At 39.7% G+C, this 22,688-nt stretch overlaps 1 protein-coding gene across 1 annotated transcript; it reads right to left on the bottom strand.

Annotated features, from left to right (window-relative positions):
- Nucleotides 1-5,539: 5,539 nt before the first annotated feature.
- LOC120434558 lies at nucleotides 5,540-12,569 on the bottom strand. The gene is made up of 6 exons (XM_039602829.1): nucleotides 12,523-12,569; nucleotides 9,583-9,662; nucleotides 6,603-6,704; nucleotides 6,243-6,410; nucleotides 5,962-6,117; nucleotides 5,540-5,736 (listed from the first exon to the last, which is right to left on the bottom strand). The coding sequence occupies exons 1-6, from the start codon at nucleotides 12,567-12,569 to the stop codon at nucleotides 5,666-5,668; spliced, it is 624 nt and encodes a 207-aa protein (XP_039458763.1). The 3' UTR covers nucleotides 5,540-5,665.
- Nucleotides 12,570-22,688: the final 10,119 nt, after the last annotated feature.

Here is a 22,688-nt window from a genome sequence, read left to right as displayed (position 1 = left end):
CAGTCACGTGTCCTTTTACTAAAAACTCTCCCCCTCTCCCTCACCATCTGTAAACATACATGTCTCAGTAATGCAGTTCATGCATGTTACTAACTAAACTTCTTCCCTGGAGTTTCTGTGCTCTCTCATCCAGCAGGTTCCGATGGATCGTGGCTGCTGCTGTGGTCCTGCTTGACATCTATTACATATATTATTACTCTCTGACTTGATTTGATTAATTTAGATTACAATGAAGCATGACATGAATATAGAAGATATTTCATCCTAAAAAATTGTCATATGTCACAACCTAAATCATCCTATTTTGTGTGTGGTTGTCGTTGTTGTTTGTTATGTTTTTCTCTTGACAGTGGCAAAGTGTGGGATGACACATGGGAACCTGCGCAGTTTTACACACAGTAAACCAGGCACCACAGGTCGCAGAGATGGCACAGTTCACAGTTTGTAGTTCAGCATAAAAGTTCAAAATAAAATATTTACTATACATTTCAATCAGTGCCAGTCTCTGTTTCACTCTCTAATTGTGGCTTCAGTACCTAACACATTCATGAATCTGATCGATCAATAATATCTTCCCTGCACTCAATATCTCATAGTTTTACATATCAGCCAACATTATTGTCTACATCCTCATAAATATAGAAGTGACTTGCTTATTATAACATATTACAAGTTAAAGTAATACTGCACTGCACGTAAAGTAAGTAACACCTACTGTGTATGGGAGCCTAAAGCAAAGTTAACTGCACCAGTACCAGCTTCAGAACATATTGTATATTATTGTGTGGATGTCCTAAAAGGGCTTCCACACTATTGAGTTCCTGTTTTAAACTTTATTCTTCAAGTTGCTGCCCCGTTTTTCGGCACTTAACTACTCCCTCAGTTTTCAGCCGATTTTCTCCGTTCAAACTCTAAACTGTTCTGCTATTTCTGCTAATTCCGGCTATATCTTTTGGTGTTTATTACTATTATACTTTTTAAAATATTACACTTTTTGTGTCCCATTGAAATGAATGGAAAACTTCCACAATTCTGCTAAAACTTGCTTGGTTTTGAAACTTAACTGCTGCCTCATACTTTCACCTAGAAACTCCATTCAAACTTTAAAATGTTCTCAGATTATTGGGCTATTCCTGTCTGATTCAGCTTTTTCAGATCTTCTACCGTTTTAATCTTACCTCTCTTTAAGTTTTCAGTTGCAAAATTGTGATTTTTCAGAAAATACATGCGTTGGTATACTTTAGCTTCTGAATTTTCTCTTCATGTCTAAACAACTTCTTGCTACTCGCTCAATTTCCACTCAACCCCCACAAATTATACATCAAAACGTAGGTATTTTTGCTGGCTTTCAGAAAATGTCACTATCTTTATTGTGAGATTTACCGTTTTTTCGCAATTTGCCTCGGAGTGACACAAGGTCTGACAACTCACCATTCAAAGTCTGTGGGGAGGTTTTGAAATTCAGAGCTGAAATTCTGTAACGGGAGGCATTTTCAAATCGCCATATCTCTTTAACAAAGCAAAGTCAGGACATGAGGCTTGTGCCAATATATCTTCAGACACTGCTGACACTCACAGTGGAAGCAGTTTTTACAATTATCTTACCGTTGAGCAATGAATTACGTTTGTTTGAGGGGTGGAAATCGGTCCTCCTCTCAGTTTTCAAACTCCGAAAATGAAGCCGTTTCTTCTCTCGTCATATCTCCGCGACGGAGTTACAAAGAGCAATGAAAATCGCAGTCAAAGTACACCAAAGTCCGCTGATTCACCCAGTACAAGAATTATGCTGCTAGCCCTCCTAGTTTTTGAGTTACACGACGTTTTGTAACTCCAAAAAAAGGCGCTTTTCGCCTCTCACCGCGATCTATTTCTGATTGCTGATGTCTTTGTTTTTCAGCCACCCGCCCCCTTTCCAGGTGGCGCAATCAGTAATGACACAGCTCTGCAGCTCAAAGGTCGTGGGTTAAATCCCACCTTGGTCAACATTTTTTTTTCACTACAAATTTAGACACTATCACAGACCTGTAATTTATATTGCTAATTTTTTTCACTACAAATGAGTAGTGCAAAAACATACTATGTCTGCAACATCACAGTATATCTGTTATGTTATAGTATTACTACTAAATCACAGTATTTCTGCCAATTCAAGGAGGCTGACTGTTACTAAGTGCATCAGTGTACATAGGTCATCTGTTGTGTTGGAGTGCCCTCTTGTGGCGCCTTTTGGGTAGTGCCTTAGTAAACGTGAACACTGCAAAGAAGTGGTATCAGACTGGTTTGTAGTGGAGGAATTTGTTGCCAGTTTCTTTCATCTTTAATCCGTATTCATGTTGTAATGTAGTAGTACCACAATATGGCAGAAACACTATGTTTTGGCACAAATACTTTGATTTGGTATACTTTAGCTTTTTCACCCCTTTTCAGCACAAATTCCAGCTTTTTTGGCTGTTTTCAGAAAAAAAAATTCTTTTCAGCAGAAACTCTGCTGATTCATCTCTTTTCAGCGCAAGTTTTATGATTTTAGCAGCTTTTCTAATATGGACCTCAGATTCTTGTTAACGCTCCATGGCAGAAATACATACAAGTACCCACCTGATGAAGCAGACAGAGGCAGTACCTCTGATTGGTGAATTTGAGCAGAACCAGGTTGTTCTTTCATTTCATTTCTTTATTTATTTCACACATGGTTCAACAGTGTTTCTTTTTCTACATACAGAACCTTCTGCCTCTTTTCAGCAGAAATTCTGCTGATTCACCTCTATTCAGTGCAACGTTCTGCTTCTTTGCCTCTTTTCTGCAGAAATTCTGCTGATTCACCTCTTTTCTGCAAAATTTTCAACCATTTCACCTCTTATCAGCGCAATTCTCAGCAGTTTCTGCTCATTTCACCATAATTGTCAGTCTCTCCATCTCTTACCTTGTGAGAGTGAATTTGGCACAGTGAGATGAGTAGCCGCCTTGCGCCCAGGAGATCCAGTTTCGAATCCTGCTCAGGGTGACATTTTTTTTTTCACCACCATACAACTTTTTGCAACTTTTCATCTTTTTCAGCTTTTCAGCAGACAGCTTCAGCGTTAAGGCATCCACACAGCATTTTCGCAGGAAATGCAAATTTTTCTAGTATGTTTCTACCTTTTTGTAATATGTCATGTTTAGATGCTGTGACAATTGCACATTTGGAGTTGTGGTCATATGTGGTATTTATATACAGGGTATTAGAAAAGAAATTGACATTTTTTGCTATTTTTCTTGTTTGTTTGCACATTATTATTGTGTACATATTACATATGTAACATTATTGTTAATATTATTATTAGATATCAAAGATACAATTTGATTAAGGGTTTTCTTGTCATAATTTCAATAAAAACGCAATTACACACGTAAACAATAGGATCAAAATAAACTTAAAAAGTCTATTGATCAAATACTGATTTTCAAAACATTCTAGAGGAAAATAGAGATAAAATAATCTCAATAGTAACAGTGATCTTGGATGATGGTGGAGGCTTCAATGGATTATTCTGTTTCAATCAATAGGTTCGTATCTATGACAATAATTTGATAAGTTTAACAGGTTTGTTTAGGCCTGGCAATACAGCAAATATTCACAAACTTTTGTTTTTGAACAATGTTTATCTTTTTGGGGATGAAGCTATCTGGCAAAATGATACAACCCTTTTAACCTCATCTTTATGTCTATCATGTGGCTATGATACTGGATTTTGGTTTGATGCATATGCAGGTTACAGCTGGGGAATGGCAGTATGTTGTGGATTGATTTGGCATGTTCAACCACTGTTACACCAAACTCTCACACTTATGATAAAGGCCTCTTACTCAGTGTCATGGATTTTCTAGACTTTTGGGGACACTGGACTAAAGTCTGAGGCAATAAGTCAGATCAAAGAAGGCAATGATTCTAAAATGGGAGTTTACTCATGTCATTGTATATATCCAGGAATATGTGCCTGAGGATAGTTGTCATGAAATCAATATTAAATCAAAGTATTACTTAATTACCACAGCTGACACGAGTTCTTCATAGCTGCCTGCTGTCTCAGGATCTGTCTCCAAAAAGGACCAGGGAGCGCTAACATGTTATGTTCTAAACTAATGAAGAAAATGCACATTAAACATAATATAAACTTACTGAGTGAAGTAATGTCAAGAGGATTCCTTTAGCTCCTATTGGGTTGGTTCCTTGATCAATGCAATACAGAATCATTAATCTGGTTTTATGTAATGTCCTTAAAACACGTCAAAATGAGGCTCTGTAGTCTGTGTGGCCTCCACATGCCTGTATGACCTCCCTACAACACCTGGGCATGCTCCTGATGAAGTGGCAGATGCTCTCCTGATGGATCTCCTCCCAGACTCCAGGACTAAAGCATCTGCCCACTCCTGGACATTTTGTGGTGCAGTTGGTGGATGGAGCGAGACATGATGTCCCAGATGTCCTCAATTGGATTCAGGTCTGGGGAACGGGCGGGCCAGTCCACAGCATCAATGCCTTCGTCTTGCAGGAACTGCTGACACACTCCAGCCACATGAGGTCTAGCATTGTCTTGCATTAGGAGGAACCCGGGGCCAACCGCACCAGCATATGGTCTCACAAGGGGTCTGAGCATCTCATCTCAGTACCTAATGGCTGTCAGGCTACCTCTGCCGAACACATGGAGGGCTGTGCAGCTCCCCAAAGAAATGCCACCCCACACCAAAATTGACCCACTGCCAAACCGTCATGCTGGAGGATGTTGCAGGCAGCAGAAGGTTCTCCACGGCGTCTCCAGACTCTGTCACAAGTGCTCAGTGTGAACCTGCTTTCATCTGTGAGGAGCACAGGGCGCCAGTGGCAAAGTTGCCAATCTATGTGTTCTCTGGCAAATGCCAAACATCTGGCACGGTGTTGGGCTGTAAGCACAACCCCACCTGTGGACGTCGGGCCCTCATACCACCCTCATGGAGTCCGTTTCTGACCGTTTGAGCAGACGTGCACATTTGTGGCCTGCTGGAGGTCATTTTGCACGGCTCTGGTCTTTCTTTCCTACCCCACAGTACCTTCCCTTACCATTTGTTTCCTACTCTTTTACTTCTTCTTTGATGACAGTTGTCTTTCTAGATAAGCAATTTCATTTGCTCTGGGGCGAGTCAGTGGCTCGGGTGCATTCTGGGACTGTCAGTTCACCAGTGTGCTCGCATGCTTCTTAACAAACACACCACTACAGCAAGCATCTCAATTGTACTTGTTGATTTCTTCGACAAAACACTGAGCAAAAAATTTACTTGTGAGTGTGCTGCCTGGTGCTTTTAAATTTTGTGATAATTTGAGCAGCCCAGAAAGCATCCCATAAATTAAATTATGTTATCGTATCTGAACATGTACACTAGTCATTAAATTAGATGGGAAAGAATGATTCAGGGTAAACAACTGTAAAATGTCTGTTGAAAAATCACATTAAACAGAGATGTGATTAACTTTTTATTTTACCAAACATAACATCAATGATGACACAATCAGTCTTCATCAGAAGTGCTCAAATCACTCCCAGTGGCATCGTCTGGAATGTCCTCCTCCTCCTCCGAGTCCATTTCCAGGAGTGGTTGGTGGCTGAGGATTCTCTTGTACATGTCCTTTACTTTGAGCATTTCAGCTTTCAGTTCACTTTGTTTTTTTTAAAACCAGGCTACAGAGTCCCTTCTGTGCATCCTCCGACATGCCAACAAGGGAGGCTGTAAAAAGAACAAAACAAATAAATATGAGTAAAGTAAAAAAAACAAACAAAAAAAACCTCACCTCATAAACACAAGGAATTAGGATCATGTAATTAAACATGTTTTTTTAAAGGGAGAAGGCAGTGTTAGCTAGCAATCTAGATATAGGTAAAAGATCCAGTAAGACTTTAGCATCTGCTCTTATTTTCAATCGATTCGTCAAAAAATAAATAAAGTGCTTACAGTCTGAGGAGATTGTCCCCAACACCACAGATCGCATTCGCAACACTGTCCAGTGATGCCGCATCTCCCTGCAAAGGATCATCTCCTCCTCTCTCAGGCGCCTCACAGCCATCACCTTCTCAAAGACCTTTCTCTTTGTCTGGAGGTCAGCAGCAGCTACAGTTTAACAACATCAGATGGGAAAACATAGTAGCACGTTATGATTCAAGAACAAATCATTCAACTACTGCTCAGATACTGGGAGTTTGTTTAAAAAGGATATTTATAAATCAAGAGCTTACGTTCACTTGTGCTCTGCCAGGGCCAAATATCAGTCTGGATGAGGGCATCGCTTGATACGATTTGTTTTGTTGGTTCAGCAATCTTGTTGTAGTCGTCAACAGCAGCCGCCAAGCGTTTCTTCTCAACTAAGATGACCTTGCGAATTCTGTGTCGCCTCTTGTTGCTATCTGTAAATAATCATAAAAAATTCACACCTTCACATAATGTATATATTTACATTTTAATCTACACTCATCAATTTGTTTGCTAGAACAAATCACATCCAGCTTAAACAAACCTGGATCTGATTTTATTCTGTTTACAAATTAGCTGTACAAACTAAGTATCAAACGGTCCATTTCAAAGAAACTGAGACGTACCATTTTGTCTGTAAAGACTTTGTGTTCGCACTCTGATGATGACGACAAGCTCCTCTATTCGTGCCTGCAACGCTCCAAGGCTGCCATCAGTTTGATCACTTTCTAAGTGAGAAGAATATTAATCAGAATACAGGATGAGTAACAGTCACCAAACTACAGTGGACTCTGTAATCACTGAGTTGATGACATTCATTATAAGACATCTGTAGCCTTCATGTGCTGCATTATCATTAGATAACAAGTATGTCGGTGTTCATGTTTATAAAACCAACTAGTACGACATCATTTCAACCACAATAGTTTTATTTTTGAAATACACCAATTTTTATATACTGCAGGAAAAACGAAAATAAATATTATGATGCAAATTTCCAAAATTAGCATATGCATAAAAATAAACTATTTCCAGCAGTGCAATTTGAGTTCTAAGCATCCCAGAAATGATACAGAAAGTCATAAAGTCAAACATAACTTTTAAAAATACCAGTATAGGCTCATAAGACCCTGAAGGTTAAAAGCTAAATTTCCGCAAAATGATGTCACTTCCGGTTTCAGGCAAGTTATGGCGGACATGCGATAGTTCGCGCTGATGGACGTAGGAAGTGTTACATACAGCTGATCGGCAAAGCGTGTTTCTGGAATATTATGTTTTTGTTGCTGCAAGGGCTTTTATGCAGTTTTTGCAAAGCTACATGTGGGAAGGAAATCGTGATCTAGGACAAGCTGATGGCATAAGATGTAAGTACAACTCCTTCGGTTTTATATGCAAAAAAAAATATTGCACAAGGTGGTTGCAGTTCTACCGGGATTTAAAAATAGTTACACAAAACGGAGCGTGCCCGCTCCGACCGGCTTTAAAGGGTTAAAACACTTTAACAAACATTAATTAAAAGGACATGGTTCACTGCCACAGTGCTACCCTGGTTAAAATAGCAGCTCAGTAAAATATTTAAACAAAATACTGGAGATCTATGGAGGACCACAAAAGCCACGCACATTGAAATAAAGAATTCTGTGCTTAAATAATGAATTGTAGAATAAATTCTGCATTTATTAATTCATTTTTGAATTCCACATTAATAAACTGATTTTCAAAATGCTTTTCAAAATGGCAATTCTACTCCCCATTTCAAAATCCATTTCCCTTGTTGGCTCTCGTATTACCTCAGGGATTAGCGGTTGGATGAGCAACTTCATTTTGAAAATCCTGCTGCAATGCAAATTAGTCACACCGTAAGATGTAAGGCGCTGTCTGATTGGTTGGACAGCTTGTCTGCCAGCTTGGATTTTTCTAGCTCATAGCTTCGCCCTGCTAAGAAGCATGTGTGCTTGTACAAAGGCTGTTCAGCCTCAGGATTTACTCTCGGCTTGACACGGATATGTGAAGACTGAGGGACCCTGCAGCGAAACAGAGAGTGCAACCTCTGACTGAGTGCCTGTTTACTCAGTCTGACCACATGTTGAAGGTAACGTGCTAACATGGCTAACGCTAGCATCACCACACATAGCCCCGTTATTTTAAGGTCATCTTACCTTATGAAAATTTGACATCGCAGCTGCACGAGCTAGCTACGTGTTTTGTAAGCTGCTGTGCTCTTCACAAATAAAGCTGGAAGCAGCTCAGAGCACTGAGTCCTGTTACATTTATACAGTGTTAGAGCAATGGCTGCAACCTACAGCCTTTAAACTAGCGATTACAATGCTGACAGTAAACATGTCAGTCCAGTAGTGATGTCGTTCACGAACGAAACGGCTCTTAGAGCCGAATCTTTGAAGTGGGAGCCGTGGTTTTTTTTCTTTCTCTGACCCTCTCTCTCTCCCTTTTTTCCGCTTCACTCCGCACGCGAGGCTTGTGCTTTGCTCTGGGAAGAGGGGGGAGGGGCGGTAGTTACACTCACAGTAGCACAGGAAAGGTACAGTAATCGTCCACAACTATTTTCAGTTGCGGATGACAAAGGATTAATTTATATTTAACTGTGTTGTGGTTTGCAGTGTTTTATGTTGTTTCACTTTAAATTTGTTTAAAAGGAAAAAGCTGAAAATTTAAATAGTTAAAAGTTTAAAATATAAATAGACGGTTTTTGTATTATATGATTTATTTATTACATTTTATGTGGAGTGAATAAATAAAGTATATTTATGGTGGCCCTTAGAGACAAAGCACGTACGAACTCCAAAACACGTAAAAACTCCATCCATTCGCTTCCGCTTATCCTTTTCAGGGTCGCGGGGGGCGCTGGAGCCTATCCCAGCTGTCATAGGGCGAGAGGCGGGGTACACCCTGGACAGGTCACCAGTCTGTCGCAGGGCCAACACACAGAGACAGACAATCATTCCCGCTCACATTCACTCACACATTCACACCTAGTGACAATTTCGATTACCCAATTAACCTATCCCCACAAGCTGCATGTCTTTGGACGGTGGGAGGAAGCCGGAGTACCCGGAGGGAACCCACGCAAACACGGGGAGAACATGCAAACTCCACACAGAAAGACCCCGGCCTGATGGTGGAATTGAACTCAGGACCTTCTTGCTGTGCGGCAACAGTGCTAACCACCGTGCCACCGTGCTGCCTAAAACTCCAAAATACGTAAAAACTCAGACACACGTACAAACTCCAGAACACACAAAAATTCCAAAACACGTACAAACCCCGAAGCACGTACAAACTCCAAAACACGTACAAACTCAGAAGCACGTACAAAAGACAACAGAAGTGCTCCAGGATGCTAGGCCCAGTGTTGAGCTTTTGTTACATAGTGGCTACACAAGCCAGCAAGTACCAATGACCGTTTTGGTGTGTGGTAGTAACAGGTAAATGAACTTTTTTATTATTATTATTTGAATATATGTGAGTGCTTGTCTATGAATACACAAACAATACATATGCTTTCAATTGTGTAATTTAAGTGATCTGGGTAGCTCTGTTTTGGAAGTTCAGTTAATGCTAGACATGTGTTTTGGAGTTTGTACGTACTTTCACTACAGTCCAGGGGACAGTTGCAGGGCACATGGGGAACTGTGGCCTGGTGGACTGTAACCTCGCTGTTGGTACAGCTGACAAATCACAGGCAGACATATTTTCAGCTGACAAATGAGGAACCATCAGTTGAATCAAATATTTTACTTTTTCCCCTTTAAACAGTCCTCAACTCTAACGATTCTGCACTTTTCTTACTGTCAGCATTAAAATACCCAAACCATTAATGTTTCTGTGAGTCTCTCAAGATTTCTTCTAATCTCCCTGCTCATTGTTTCCTAATAGACATACCAGATACAGACATACCAGTTTCCTCTAAATAATCCAGTGGTGCGCTCTACTGTTTTTGTTGTGGTCATAATTTAATGTTTCCCTCTCTGAGTCATACAAAAAAAAGCTACCACACATAATGCTACTATTTTAATGTAACAGGGCAGAATTTAACATGGAGCATCTGAGGCAGAGAAGTTACCCAACACAAGCCATGGATGTCTTGCAGGCAGCAGTGTTACTTTTTACAGTGAGTGGAGCAATTAACAAAATTTCAGGTTCAATAAGAGTGAGTGAGACACTGATTCACTGATCTTGGCTGAAGAAGAAACTCAGTGCATCATGGGAATCCCACAGCAATCTAGACCTATTGTAGCCTAACTAAGGGAGGATTCAGACACCTGATCCAGCCCTAACTATATACTTTAGCAAAAAGGAACATTTTAAGTAGAGAGGGTGTGTAGAGGTCAAATCTTTGTGTTTCTCTAATGAGCATCAGTAATAAAGTCATAGACACAACTTTATTCCTTTTTCATGTCAGCTGAAAACAAATTTACAAATATGATCTTAAAAGAGGACACAGACAGTATAATTGTTGATCTCATATCAAATGTGTATGTAGACTGAGCCCAAGTTTGAAGTTTGTTTTAAAAACTAATCTATACTTTCAAACCTTTAATCTCAGCAAGTCTGCAGGTTAGAGAAATAAAAACTCAAATTGTTGGAGCAAATTTGATCATTATGTTTATAAATCAGCTGGGACAGCCACATTTTACGTGTTTATTAGTGATGTTTGATTCGTGAACTAATTGTTCAATACTCGAGAATCAGTTTACTGACTCGTGAATCATGATTCACAAGCGCAACTGACTCACTGATTCATCCCTGTTGCTCTTAGCAAACTAATTCCATTAGTAGAAATATATCTAGCTTATAATTAAAATTGTGTGTGGGGGGGAACAACAGCCCGTTTATTAACAAAAACATTACTGCTCTGAACTGGAAGAAAAAACCCTGACTAGAAGCTCACATCAAGACAATAGCTCCTCGGTTTACAGTAGCATCGCTCAGCTAGCATGCTAACAGCACATTTGAGGTACTCACCCCTCCCTTGCTGTGCTGAATCATAGCATAAGAAAATCACTCAGAACTCACTGTCGCTACCCGATCCGTACCGGAAACCCGATCGGTACCCCGCATGCGCAAATCTTACGTCACTTCCTCTCTTTGCCAACATTGCGACATTCAATATATTTGAATAATACGGTTAGCGCCCAATTAGCTCCTAGCATTTCTCAACAGCTCTGCCTCCTTTTCGACTACCGGTACATTTAAACAATGAATAATCCGTATACAAACAAATTAATGCTTTTCTCCTCAACAGAGAGCATTCCCCGATTGAACAACAGCGCCGTAAAATAAGAAGAATGGCGCCTAATTACAGAGTTAATAATACAGACTTTGTAATATGTCACGTGAAGATTCATCAGCCAGATGAAGTGTTTACTGACAATTGACAGTGATAGCAGACATCATCATCACTATTCCAATCAATCCTCTTCACACAGACAAGCACAAAAACACTCGACTATCACTAAATCAAATTTAACACACGTTTGTAATGACGCTAATTCAGTTTACAATACGGATCATTCGCTCAGTCAGCAGGTGGCAGTATCCTCGTACACTGGGGAGTAAACTGCCATTAAACATACAGAAGAAGAAGAAAACCCCTGCACATGCGCGTTACGGATCGGGTAGACCCGATTTGTACGGTCCGACTTTGCACATGCGCAGTAAGGATCGGGGAGTCCTGATCTGTAACTATCTTTTTATTTTTCGTTTTTGTCTACATTATATTGAAATGTTTCATTGTTGGAAACATTTTAAGAGATACCTATTATTCTTAACATCTTAACAGATACTCTGACCCGTAACTATTGTAAAATGCTTCGACCGGAAGTAGACACCTTTCGCGCATGCGGGGTACCGATCGGGTTTCCGGTACGGATCGGGTAGTGACACTCACTCACCCCCTCCTTCCTGGCTCACAGCTTCTTCTTTTTCTTCTTGATTGGCAACGAATGTTAAGGCACTTTACCACCCCCTGGCTCACAGCTCAGTGGACGTTTAGATGAGAAAATATATATTTGACACATTTAAGGAAAATACCAATAAAATAAAAATAAATAAATGCTCCCTTTAGAATTTTTTTTTTTTTTTTTTTTTTTGCTCTAAAGAAAATAGTTGTTTTCTTTTACAATCATTCATCTTAGCACTGAAACAGAAAACTGTGAGTCGAATTTCCACTGGAGCATGCGTTAATTTGGTGATTTATTAAATGTGTAAATGTTGTTCTGTTTGGATCTGATCCACTGCTGGTCACTGATGGAAATGCAGATAACAGAACACACATCACACTGTTCAACCAATCATGTTCATTCTACTTCAAACTATGACAAACTGAAGCATGCATCTCTTCACCTTATACAACAGTTGCATTTGAATGGTATATTTTTATGTTCTTTATACTTTTGATTTTCATGAAGTTGGGACTAATAAGGATCGTTTTCTGTGTAAGAACAGGCTGATAACCAATGACCATTTATCAGTGACCCGTCAGTGATGCCAGGTAATCAAAAGATATCCTGGATATGCTGACCTCACTCTGTGGTACACATGGCAAAGCCGCTGGACTGCCTTTTTACCCTCATGATTAATATTCAAAACAAAAATATTAGTTTAACATCCAGAAGTCTGTACCTTCGGTGTCATGGTGTCTAGGCCATGCTGATTATTGAAAAGAAAAAACTCAAAGACCAGATATTAATCTTATTTCATTTTTATTCTACTAATAATAACAAATATCACACAAACACTCCAAAACCTACAACAGGCAGCTGGTGTTTAGAATACAGCTGAATAAATAAAAAGATAAATGAGTCGACTCAGTTTGGGTCCACTTGTCCAAATGCCTGTGTGCAGGCCTAGTTGGTATTGAAACAGCAACTAAAAGAATGAACATCAGGAAAAGCTCGGTCAGCATCTTTTTCTTGTAAGTTTTAAAGGTTTTTCTAATGATAAAAGCCTTCTGTGTGGCCATTCACACTTTATAAAGTAGTTAAACAATAAACATTAAATGACAGAAAAGTTTGAAAACTTTCTGATTTTCACTACAGAGGTGCTGTTTGTTTTTACAGTTTAAAGGGAAAAAAAATAAGCAGACAGTGTGGATGATGAGCCAACAAAACTTGTATTTCTGTCTGAGTAACAAAACTCTTAAACATGTGTCCTTTTTATACTGACAGAAATGGGAGTTTCACTGGTCTGATCATCTTATAATCAAAGCCGTTTTTACTTTTATACATACCAGAGGCTCCCAAAGTGGGGGACGTGCCCCCTAGTGGGGGTGTAGAGCCATTGCAGAGGGGGCGTGATATGAAAAAAAAGGCGAGATAGAATGCTTGGACACTGCTAGCATAATGGACAGGTTTTTGAAGGGGCTCCCACACAAACCCAAAGCAGAAGATGAAGCATTGCCAAGTATGTTTCCAAACCAACTTCATCCAAGACAAGCACTAGAAAATATGATGAAGCATATCTTGCCTTTGGCTTCACCTGCAGAAGTGCCAGGGTAGGTCTACCAGGCAGAATGTGTTTCCCTGTGTCGAGAGCATGGGGTGACGAGCGGGTGGCCTTGCAAAAAAAGGTGATATATACCAACCTACATGTGTACATCGTTTTCAAACAAACAGCTGTTGATTATTTGCACAACACAAAAACATTAATTAAAAAAAAGAAAGCTAATTTAATCTTTAAAATACAATAAGAAGAAATGAAGAAAGTGCAAAATTAAGATTACAACAATAACTATGGCAACAGTGCAAGGTGAGGTAAAGGATGAGACAGCTCAGCACAGCATGTTATTAACTTCACACATGAAGTGGTTCAGTCCAGTCAGACTTCAGTTTTGCAGTCACCGCCCACATCCTGCTTCTTCAACTGGTCGTCACGGTAACTCTGGACTTTCCTGCAATGAATCCTGAAGTCTGTCAGTCCTTCTGACAGCATGAGGCCTGACAGCTGGACAAAATGTGCAGATGATGAAAAACATGAAGCATAGTTTGAACTTGTGTCAAGTTTGTGTTGGTGACTGAACTGCTGACCTGCTGTGAAACCTGCTGCTGGATCTCTGTGCTGTGCATGTCTGCCTCTGACTGAAGCTTCATTTTCACCACTGTTTGCTTTGTCACTGCTAAAAATGAACCACATATAAAAACACAAACATTAGTGTTTTACATGATGACAGGATCTTACAGTGTTTGAATTCTGGACCTCACCTGTGAAACAGAAAAAATAGAAAGAATTTTTACAGAAGTCATCAGCCCATATCCCTGACATTAAATTAAATGCTCCAAAGTATTCAATTGAATTGAGGTTTCCAGGCTCAGAAGACATCCAGTTAGTAAATGTTGAGGTTGTGTTGTCAGACCAGAAGGCCCAGGGATCCCTGTAGAGACCAATCCACACATACTGAACCCCTGATCCATTCAAAGTGAGCATGATGTTGGATTTCTCCTCTTTGCTTCTTATACTGGTCAGGTCTGTGTGGTATGTCCTGCAGTACGACTGAGCCGCTGACCAGGAGCGGCTCTCCATCACTAAGATGTAACTTGTATTTTTGTCTGTTAATGGTTTAAAAAAAAAAAAAAGAACATGCACGTTATGAAGCACATAAAACTGTATAAATAACTAGTGCAACAAATCTTTTTCATACCCTTGTAACACAAGAAAGGGTAAGAATCTCCACAGGGTCTATCATTCATCTGTGTTTGTCCCTGAAGAGCCACACAGTATTCCTTTGCATTTACACAGTCTGGTTGGCCGTTAGTCCAGATCAGAAATTCATGTGTACTGCCAACATAAAAAAGTTTTCCCTCCATGGACCACTTCCATCTGTAACGATCATCATAGAGCCCTATCCAAGCAAAATCATTAATACTTGGTCCTATTGAAACAAGCAGTTGGTTGATGTTGCTGTTGTAGATGGTGACCAAGTCAGTGAAGTGTTCTCTGCAGTAACTCTGAGCTTTAGTCCAGGACATTTTCAGGTTCACAAAGTGGTATTCTCTGGAGTGGGGAGGAAGAGTGGAAAGTCCTCCTGAAAAAAATAAATTTATTTTATTGTGAAACCTGGGCTGTTAGTTGAATAACTAAAAACCACAAATCTATAAAGAAAAAAAACATTTTAAATATTTATACCATATGGAGGCTAAGCAGAGATAGGAAGTAACAAAGTAATTTGTTATATTATTAAGCAGAATTACAACATTTTTGGAGTATAACTTAAAAGGAATGAGTACAACAGAGTCACTTTCTCTGTTTAGCAAAACTCAAATATTTTTTTTCACTGTTTTCACTGTTTTTCAACAGTATTTTCTTGTCCTCAAGTAACAACACTGCACTGTTTATATTTAAAAAAAATAATTAAAATTAAAATCAATCATTTTAAAAAGAATATGAATTGCCAAAAACACTGTTTTGGTTTTCTTATTTCTTATTTTTTAATGCTTTGTTAACATTCATATCAAAACAACGACTATGAGAAATTTCTTGTAGTCCTGTTATTGAAACAAGAAAGCAAATAAAACAACAGAACATTAAACAGGAAACTGTGCTCAGATCCAGACTTTAGAGTCTCTAAGTTGGTGAATAGAATCTAGACTACTGTACTCTGAATGTGTGTGTTACAACCATTTGTCGTATGTGTTTGCCTCTGTCCAAACATGTCACTGTGGCAATTCAACTGTGCGATGGCCCTGCTGCCCGGCCCTGTCATTCGCCTTTCCTGGTCCAAACTCTGCTTCAGATCCTAAAGTAAGACTAAAGGGACAAGATAGGAGAGAGCAGAGAGGAGAGCCGGAAGGGCGGCACCCGATCTGGCTTCCTACACCTCCCCGCCGGATCGGGCTGTACAACAGTAGTGATGTTTATAGGGTTACTGAAATTGCTCTAGCTGGAATATAATGTGCGACCTGGTGGCTAACTACCTAGCTATAGTTAGCATAATATAAACACATTAGCACAGTAAGGCTAGTGGATGAACTTTTTTCCGCTAAATAAAAGCTAACCATCAGAAACCCTCACGTAAGGGACGAATACAATTGCATGGCAGGAACAAGATTCTGTAAATAGACCAAACTTCTGTCAGGAGAACAACCGAGACAATCCATTCATATCCTGCTGCATGGACCGGGCTGTAGTTACATCGTAAGGTTTTAAAAACGGAGCTTTAAAATGTGATGCCGATGAATGGTGGTAATAAAAACCGAGAGAGGTCAAAAGTGATCACTAACTCTTATTTTTTTTAGGGAGCTTGTTCAGATTAAATTGAAGAAGATACAAAGTACTAAAAAATGTTAAAAACAAAACAGCTGTAATAAACTAAGAGTAGTTTGTACCCAGAAGCAGGGTTCATACGTCATCACTTAACAACCAGATGGCTGTTAGCGTATTAAGTGTTTTCTACCAGTGCCACTGAGAATTGGTTTGCTGGCATGTCAATAAAATGGCTTGGAAAACATAGAAATATACATAATATTATTTGTTAACATTTGTGCATAATATTAGTGCAAGAGCCTGTGAGCAACTGATAAAGGACAAGGACCATCGATTGTGGCAAATTATCGGTATGTTACGTGTTGGGAGGTGTGACAGTGGGTTGGAATGAATCTATAAATGTCTTTTATGTGTGATATGAAAGTCAACCTAACAAAATATTATGTATGTTAAATCTGTTCACTGTCAGATCCTGAATCACTTTGGAAAACACTATGTGATGCGGTTAAGGGCTGGAAAGGATGGCTGGAGCCTCTGCTCTAAGCTTAATGCCTTACTGCCACAAGTAGCTTCCTATTGGGTTCAACTGAGAACCCAGAGTGTTTCATAAGGACACGGAAGGGTACCTTTTGCATTTCTTTGAGATGCCTAGGGGCGTGACAAATCGTTGGTATGTTACACACTGGGAATGATAATGCTCTGCTGTGGTTAAATTGACCCCATGAATCAAAACCTTTCAAAGATGACTGTCATATACTTGAAATAAATAAGTATAATTAAATTATATTTTTAAGCAGCAGGTTCTTAATATTCAAGATAGTTGAAGTTGATCAAAAAAATGAGTTGAACTAACTCAAATTAAAGAATATGTTAGCTGAGCTTAAATTGTTAAATTTAGCACAACTGTTTAAAAAAATTGGTTCACATCACTTACTTTATTTAATACCAGTGACAATTTCTTCTACCGTCATTCTCTCCAACAGCCAGTTCTCTCCCTTTACCAGTCACGGTCCCTACATTTTCAAAATCTTTACTCTCACACCATACAGACTTTCCTTCTCTCTATTTACACACCTTCCCCTATCCTCCACTTTGTCTAAGCCCAAGATTTTGCAATGGTGGTGCTGGCAATTATTAACTCGGGCCACTAACAATCGGGTATGGAAATCTCATTCCTATCCACAGATTGGATTTGGCAGTGACTTGATGTCAGGTGCCATTCCTGAAGCAAGTCTTTCCATTTTATCTGTACTTGGGACCGGCACAAGGAATATACTGGCTTGTTGTTAATAACAGTAATAATAAGAATGAGGAGGTAAAGCAGTACAAGGAAAAGAAATTCCTTTTATTAATCGTCTGTGAAGGTTCTCAATCATCCAGGTCATCGTAGTCGAAGGAGTTTGCAACTCCTTGCTACCATCCTTGCACCTCTCGTGGGGAACACCCCACACCACATCAAGAACTCCACCGACTTCACCGACAAGGTCCAGAAACTTACCCTGGATCCAGATGAAACCATGGTGTCCTTTGATGTAGTCTCTCTCTTCACTTGCATACCCACCACGGAGGCAGTGGAGACTGTCAGAAAACGACTACAAGAAGACAGCTCCTTGGAAGACAGGACCAACTTCACACCCGATCAGATTTGCACACTGTCAGACCTCTGCCTTACCACAACATACTTCAAATACAACGAAGGCTTCTACAGACAAAAACATGGCTGTGCCATGGGCTCCCCTGTGTCACCTATTGTAGCCAACCTTTAAATGGAGGAAGTGGAAAGGAAGGCTCTTGGCTCTTTTAAAGGGAGCGTACCCAGCCACTGGTACAGATATGTAGACGACACCTGGGTCAAAATCAAGACACAAGAAGTGGAATCCTTCATTGCGCACATTAACGCCGTGGATAAAAACATCAAGTTCACCAGGGAAGACACAAAGGATAACTGCTTGCCTTTCCTGGACTGCGCCATGCACATTGAAGAGAATGGCAACCTCAACATCGAAGTTTACCGGAAGCCCACACACACAGACCAGTACCTCCTCTTTGACTCCCATCACCCTCTGGAACACAAACTTGGAGTAATTAGGACCCTACACCACCGGGCAGAACATGTCCCCTCTAAGCCTGAAGGGAAAAAAGAAGGAACACACACATGTAAAGGAAGCACTGAAAACATGCGGTTATCCTAACTGGGCGTTCATAAAGTCAGCGAAGATGCACAGAAAAGAAGATCAGACACCAGCGAGGGAGGATAAGAAAGACAGACGCAACAACGTTGTCATCCCCTATGTAGCCGGTGTATCAGAGAAACTCAGGAGAGTTTTCTCCAAACACGACATCCCAGTGTACTTCAGACCCAGCAACACACTCAGACACAAACTGGTTCACCCGAAAGACAAAACTCCGAAACACAGACTGAACAATATGGTGTATGCGGTACAGTGCAGCGAGGAATGCCCAGACCTCTACATTGGAGAGACCAAACAGCCACTTCACAAGCGTATGGCACAACATAGAAGAGCCACCTCCACAGGACAAGACTCAGCAGTCCATCTGCATCTTAAGGATAAAGGTCACTCTTTTGAGGATGCCAATGTTCACATTTTGGACAGAGAGGACAGATGGTTTGAAAGAGGAGTGAAAGAAGCCATCTATGTCCACTGTGAGCGACCATCTTTGAACAGAGGCGGTGGTTTACGACACCATCTATAATCCAGTTTTGAGTTCCCTCCCCAGGCGCCTTAACGCCCACTCACATCCTGGGCCATCTGACCTCAGGAATTCACATGACAAGGTGGGGCCAGGTTTCACAATGAGCTCACCCGAAACCCTGGCTGATTAGGTCCCACACCCGCTTTCCTACCTTGGCGCATGTGATTAGAGGATCACCAGGGGGTCCTTTGTCCCTCCTTGGGGGGATACCCCCACTGGGTTTAAATCTGGGACTCTCGGCCATTTGACCTTAGAACTGAAGAAGCTTCTCGGATGAGAGGTGAAACGTCTTCAAGCAACTTAAAGAAGTCCAGACGCTTTTCTTTGCAAACTCCTTCGGCCTTTTATTAATCCCAAAGCTGTGGAATTACTACTTAAATAGATATCATAGAAATTGTTGCAAAAAGTCATTCAATAAATCTAAATTGAACTATTTTTTTAAAAAGGAAGATAATTTAAAATGAATTGAGTAGGAAAAAAGACTGATTTATCCCAATAGTTGGGAAAATATTGTTTTTTAGCAGTTAAAACATGAAAAGCTCATTACTTCAATAAACATCAAAACAATAGTCAAAAAGTCATTCAATGAATCAAAATAAAAATATCAAGATAGGAATTGTTGAAATGAATGCAAACATTGTGGTATAAGGAGTAAAAAGATTTTCTAACTGTTCTTGTGGCTGATGTTTTAATAAATACATTTTTAAAAAAAAAAAAAACATTACATGTAAACTGATTACCCAAATGACATCAGTCTGTCTCAGTGTGTTTTTAGGCTATATATTTCAAATGTTTAAGATATTATTATTACTGACCTGAGAGCAGCAGGATGAGCAGTAAACAGGTTTCTTCCATTCTTGGCTTCTGTATAACAGATGTAGTCACCACGATTATTATTGTATCGGATTTTTTTATCACACATCGTTATCATTTAAGGTTTCTTATCTTCAGTCTAATAAGTTGTCAGTATAATAAGTTACTTAGTATATAGTTTGGTGTGCATATCCAAAATAATTATATCCAATACATTTTGAATGAACTATTGCGTCTTTGCAATAATGGTTTAAATCACCAAATATGAGTTTACAACTTTTGTCATTAATTAACTTTATTCATTCATTCAGTCATTAACTTACCTGAGAAGTTGTGTTTTCACTTGCTGACTGACACTGACTTTTAAGAAGGTCTTTGTTTGTTCTTTTAATGTTTTTACTGTCAAATGAGGAAACCAGAGGGGAGTCAACATTCTCTAGAAAGTGGAGACGTATGGAGTTACAGGAATAAACCTGTCTTAATGAATACATGACTGCAATGATGCAAATGCTGTAAACAGACTTTTATCTGAACTATTGTTGTATGTTCTGAGCTCTGACCAGTTTACTGATTATCACTTTAACTTCTGTAATTGGAGATCTTACAAAAAATTGCTGAACATGAAAATGTCTTAATTTTACGCTTTAAACTGAATATTGTATATGTAAATGTTTGATATCTTCATGTCTGTAATTTTCAATAAGGTAAAAAGTGGACTTGGTAAAAAGCGAAACAATCTGTAAATGATGCGCTTTGGGACCTAAACAAACATAAGCAAGATTACACATAGGTGATTCTACTTCACCAACATGCAAATCATTAGGAAAATCCTATGCAAATAAGCTCAGAAGTGATTTTTGGAACAGATAACATGGTTGTTAGTAGAAACAAGTGGGAAAGAATTATGAAGTCTTGTTGAAAGAAAGAAAGTGTACTTTATTGATCCCTGTGGGTAAATTCCTCTCTTCATTTAACCCATTTACTCAGTGAAGCAGTGGGCAGCCATTGGGCGCCCGGGGAGCAGTGTGTAGGGACGGTACCTTGCTCAGAGGTACCTCAGGGTAGCTGTTCAGGGGAATCAAACCCCCGACCTTCCGATCATGGGGCGACCACTCTACCAATCTAAATGGGAGAAATTGGGGAGAATTGTGGCTCCAGGAGATTTTCGGGAGGGGCACTGAAATTCGGTATTCTCCCAGAAAATTCAGGAGGGTTGGCATGTATGGCCTAGCATAGCCTGTAACATTATTATGACGGACACATTTTATGAGTGAACTTGACTTTAAGTGACTTACAGGTTTCTTTGAAAGATACTTTCTTATATCCAGGTTCTTCCTTTTTTGCTGCCATCCTCTCATCCTTGCAGGTCCTCGCAGCGCAGGCTTGCCGCTGCTAAAACTAAACAGAGCTCCCTGAAAGGCACAGCCAATCACATTGGCCATATTTGTCACATGAGGTAGGACTCAAGTAGAGAACGTAATTTAACTCTTTGTGCACCGCTCGTCGAATGAGACATTGACAGATCATTTTTTTCTTTTTATCGGTTTTGTTTTTCTTTACTCGAGGCTGGGGAGAAGGACAAAGGAATGCCTTTGATTACAGAGTTTGAAACAATATAGAGGTGGTAAGCATAAAAATGACAACATTTAACAATTCCCTTTAACACCGCCATAGACTATGTGCACGTTAGCATATGCTACTTCCGGTGCAGAAACTCCTATGGAGAGCTTTGTTTCTGGTGTCCTATTGGCGCCTTGTTTACGGTCCAAAACAAGTTAAGCAAATGAATGAATCAAGCGGAGATTTACATTTCTATAGATGTCTTGGGCAATTACCCAATATATCTGTAAATGATGTTCATCGCCTTGTCGATATTTTTACCCCGTGCCTCAGAGCAAAAGAAAAAAGGGATTCAAATGTTAAATTTCTTAGTATCTGTAAACAGCTATCCCTCGTTTATCGCGGGTGTTATGTTCTAAAAATAACCGGCGATAAGTGAAATCAAGTAGCCAGTTTTATTTTTTGACGCGTGGACATCGTGGACATCCAGTACTGCACTTCAGAGTCACACTGCTAGTGATCGATGCAGCAATTTTGTACTGTACAGGAGAGACGTCACGGAGGTGATCGTCTGCAGCGATCAGGACGCAGGACACAATGTAACGTAAAAACAAAAAAAAGCATGCAAACTTGCACTAAAAAATCTGCGAAACAGCGAGGTGAAAGGTGAAGTGCGTTATAGCGAGTGACCTCTGTAATTTTGAAGGTAAGTCACAACATACCCTTCGTAAATACTAATGTATAGAAACCCTCACCAGCAATCGTTCATTTTTTGTGTGGCTTTTTTTCACGGTTTGTTAACATGCTGTGTAGGTGTGTACTTGACTAGCTGATATCGACATAATGGGGAAACATCTGGTTTGACTATTCCTCACCTGTAGTTTGAATGCTGAACATTTGCCTGTTTAAATCATAAGACCAGTCACTATACAGAGATGTGCTTCTGAATGTGGACGATGCGTCTTCTGATTCTGTAATGCAGTTCTGCTTGTGTTGAGTGATGTAAACAACTGATCGATCTAAACTCTTTAAACGTCAAAATTGATCATTAGATTTTTTATGACACAACAGTGGTGTGGTCTTACACTGCCACCTACTGGTACAAAAATGGAACGTCTGGTACAAATATCCCAGGGTAGTTACCAGGTTTCCTGTTAAAACTACTGTAGTTATTTAGGGCATTTCCAAATGGAAATATCACTTACACTGAAAGTAAAATTATTCACATAAATGTGATTATACATTAGTGGGTATCATACACTCCCTGACAAAAATAAAATGGCTCCCGACATTCACAAAAATGATGACATTTTTAACCTTTTCTTCCCTCAGACTGTCTTATTAACTCTTATCAGTCCAAGAACTATTTATGAAACAAACAGTGGGGGTGATATGTATGCAGATAG

Source organism: Oreochromis aureus, linkage group 3, assembly GCF_013358895.1.
Source record: "Oreochromis aureus strain Israel breed Guangdong linkage group 3, ZZ_aureus, whole genome shotgun sequence".
Classification (NCBI taxonomy): Eukaryota; Metazoa; Chordata; class Actinopteri; order Cichliformes; family Cichlidae; genus Oreochromis; species Oreochromis aureus.
This window is presented reverse-complemented; position numbering and strand designations above follow the sequence as displayed.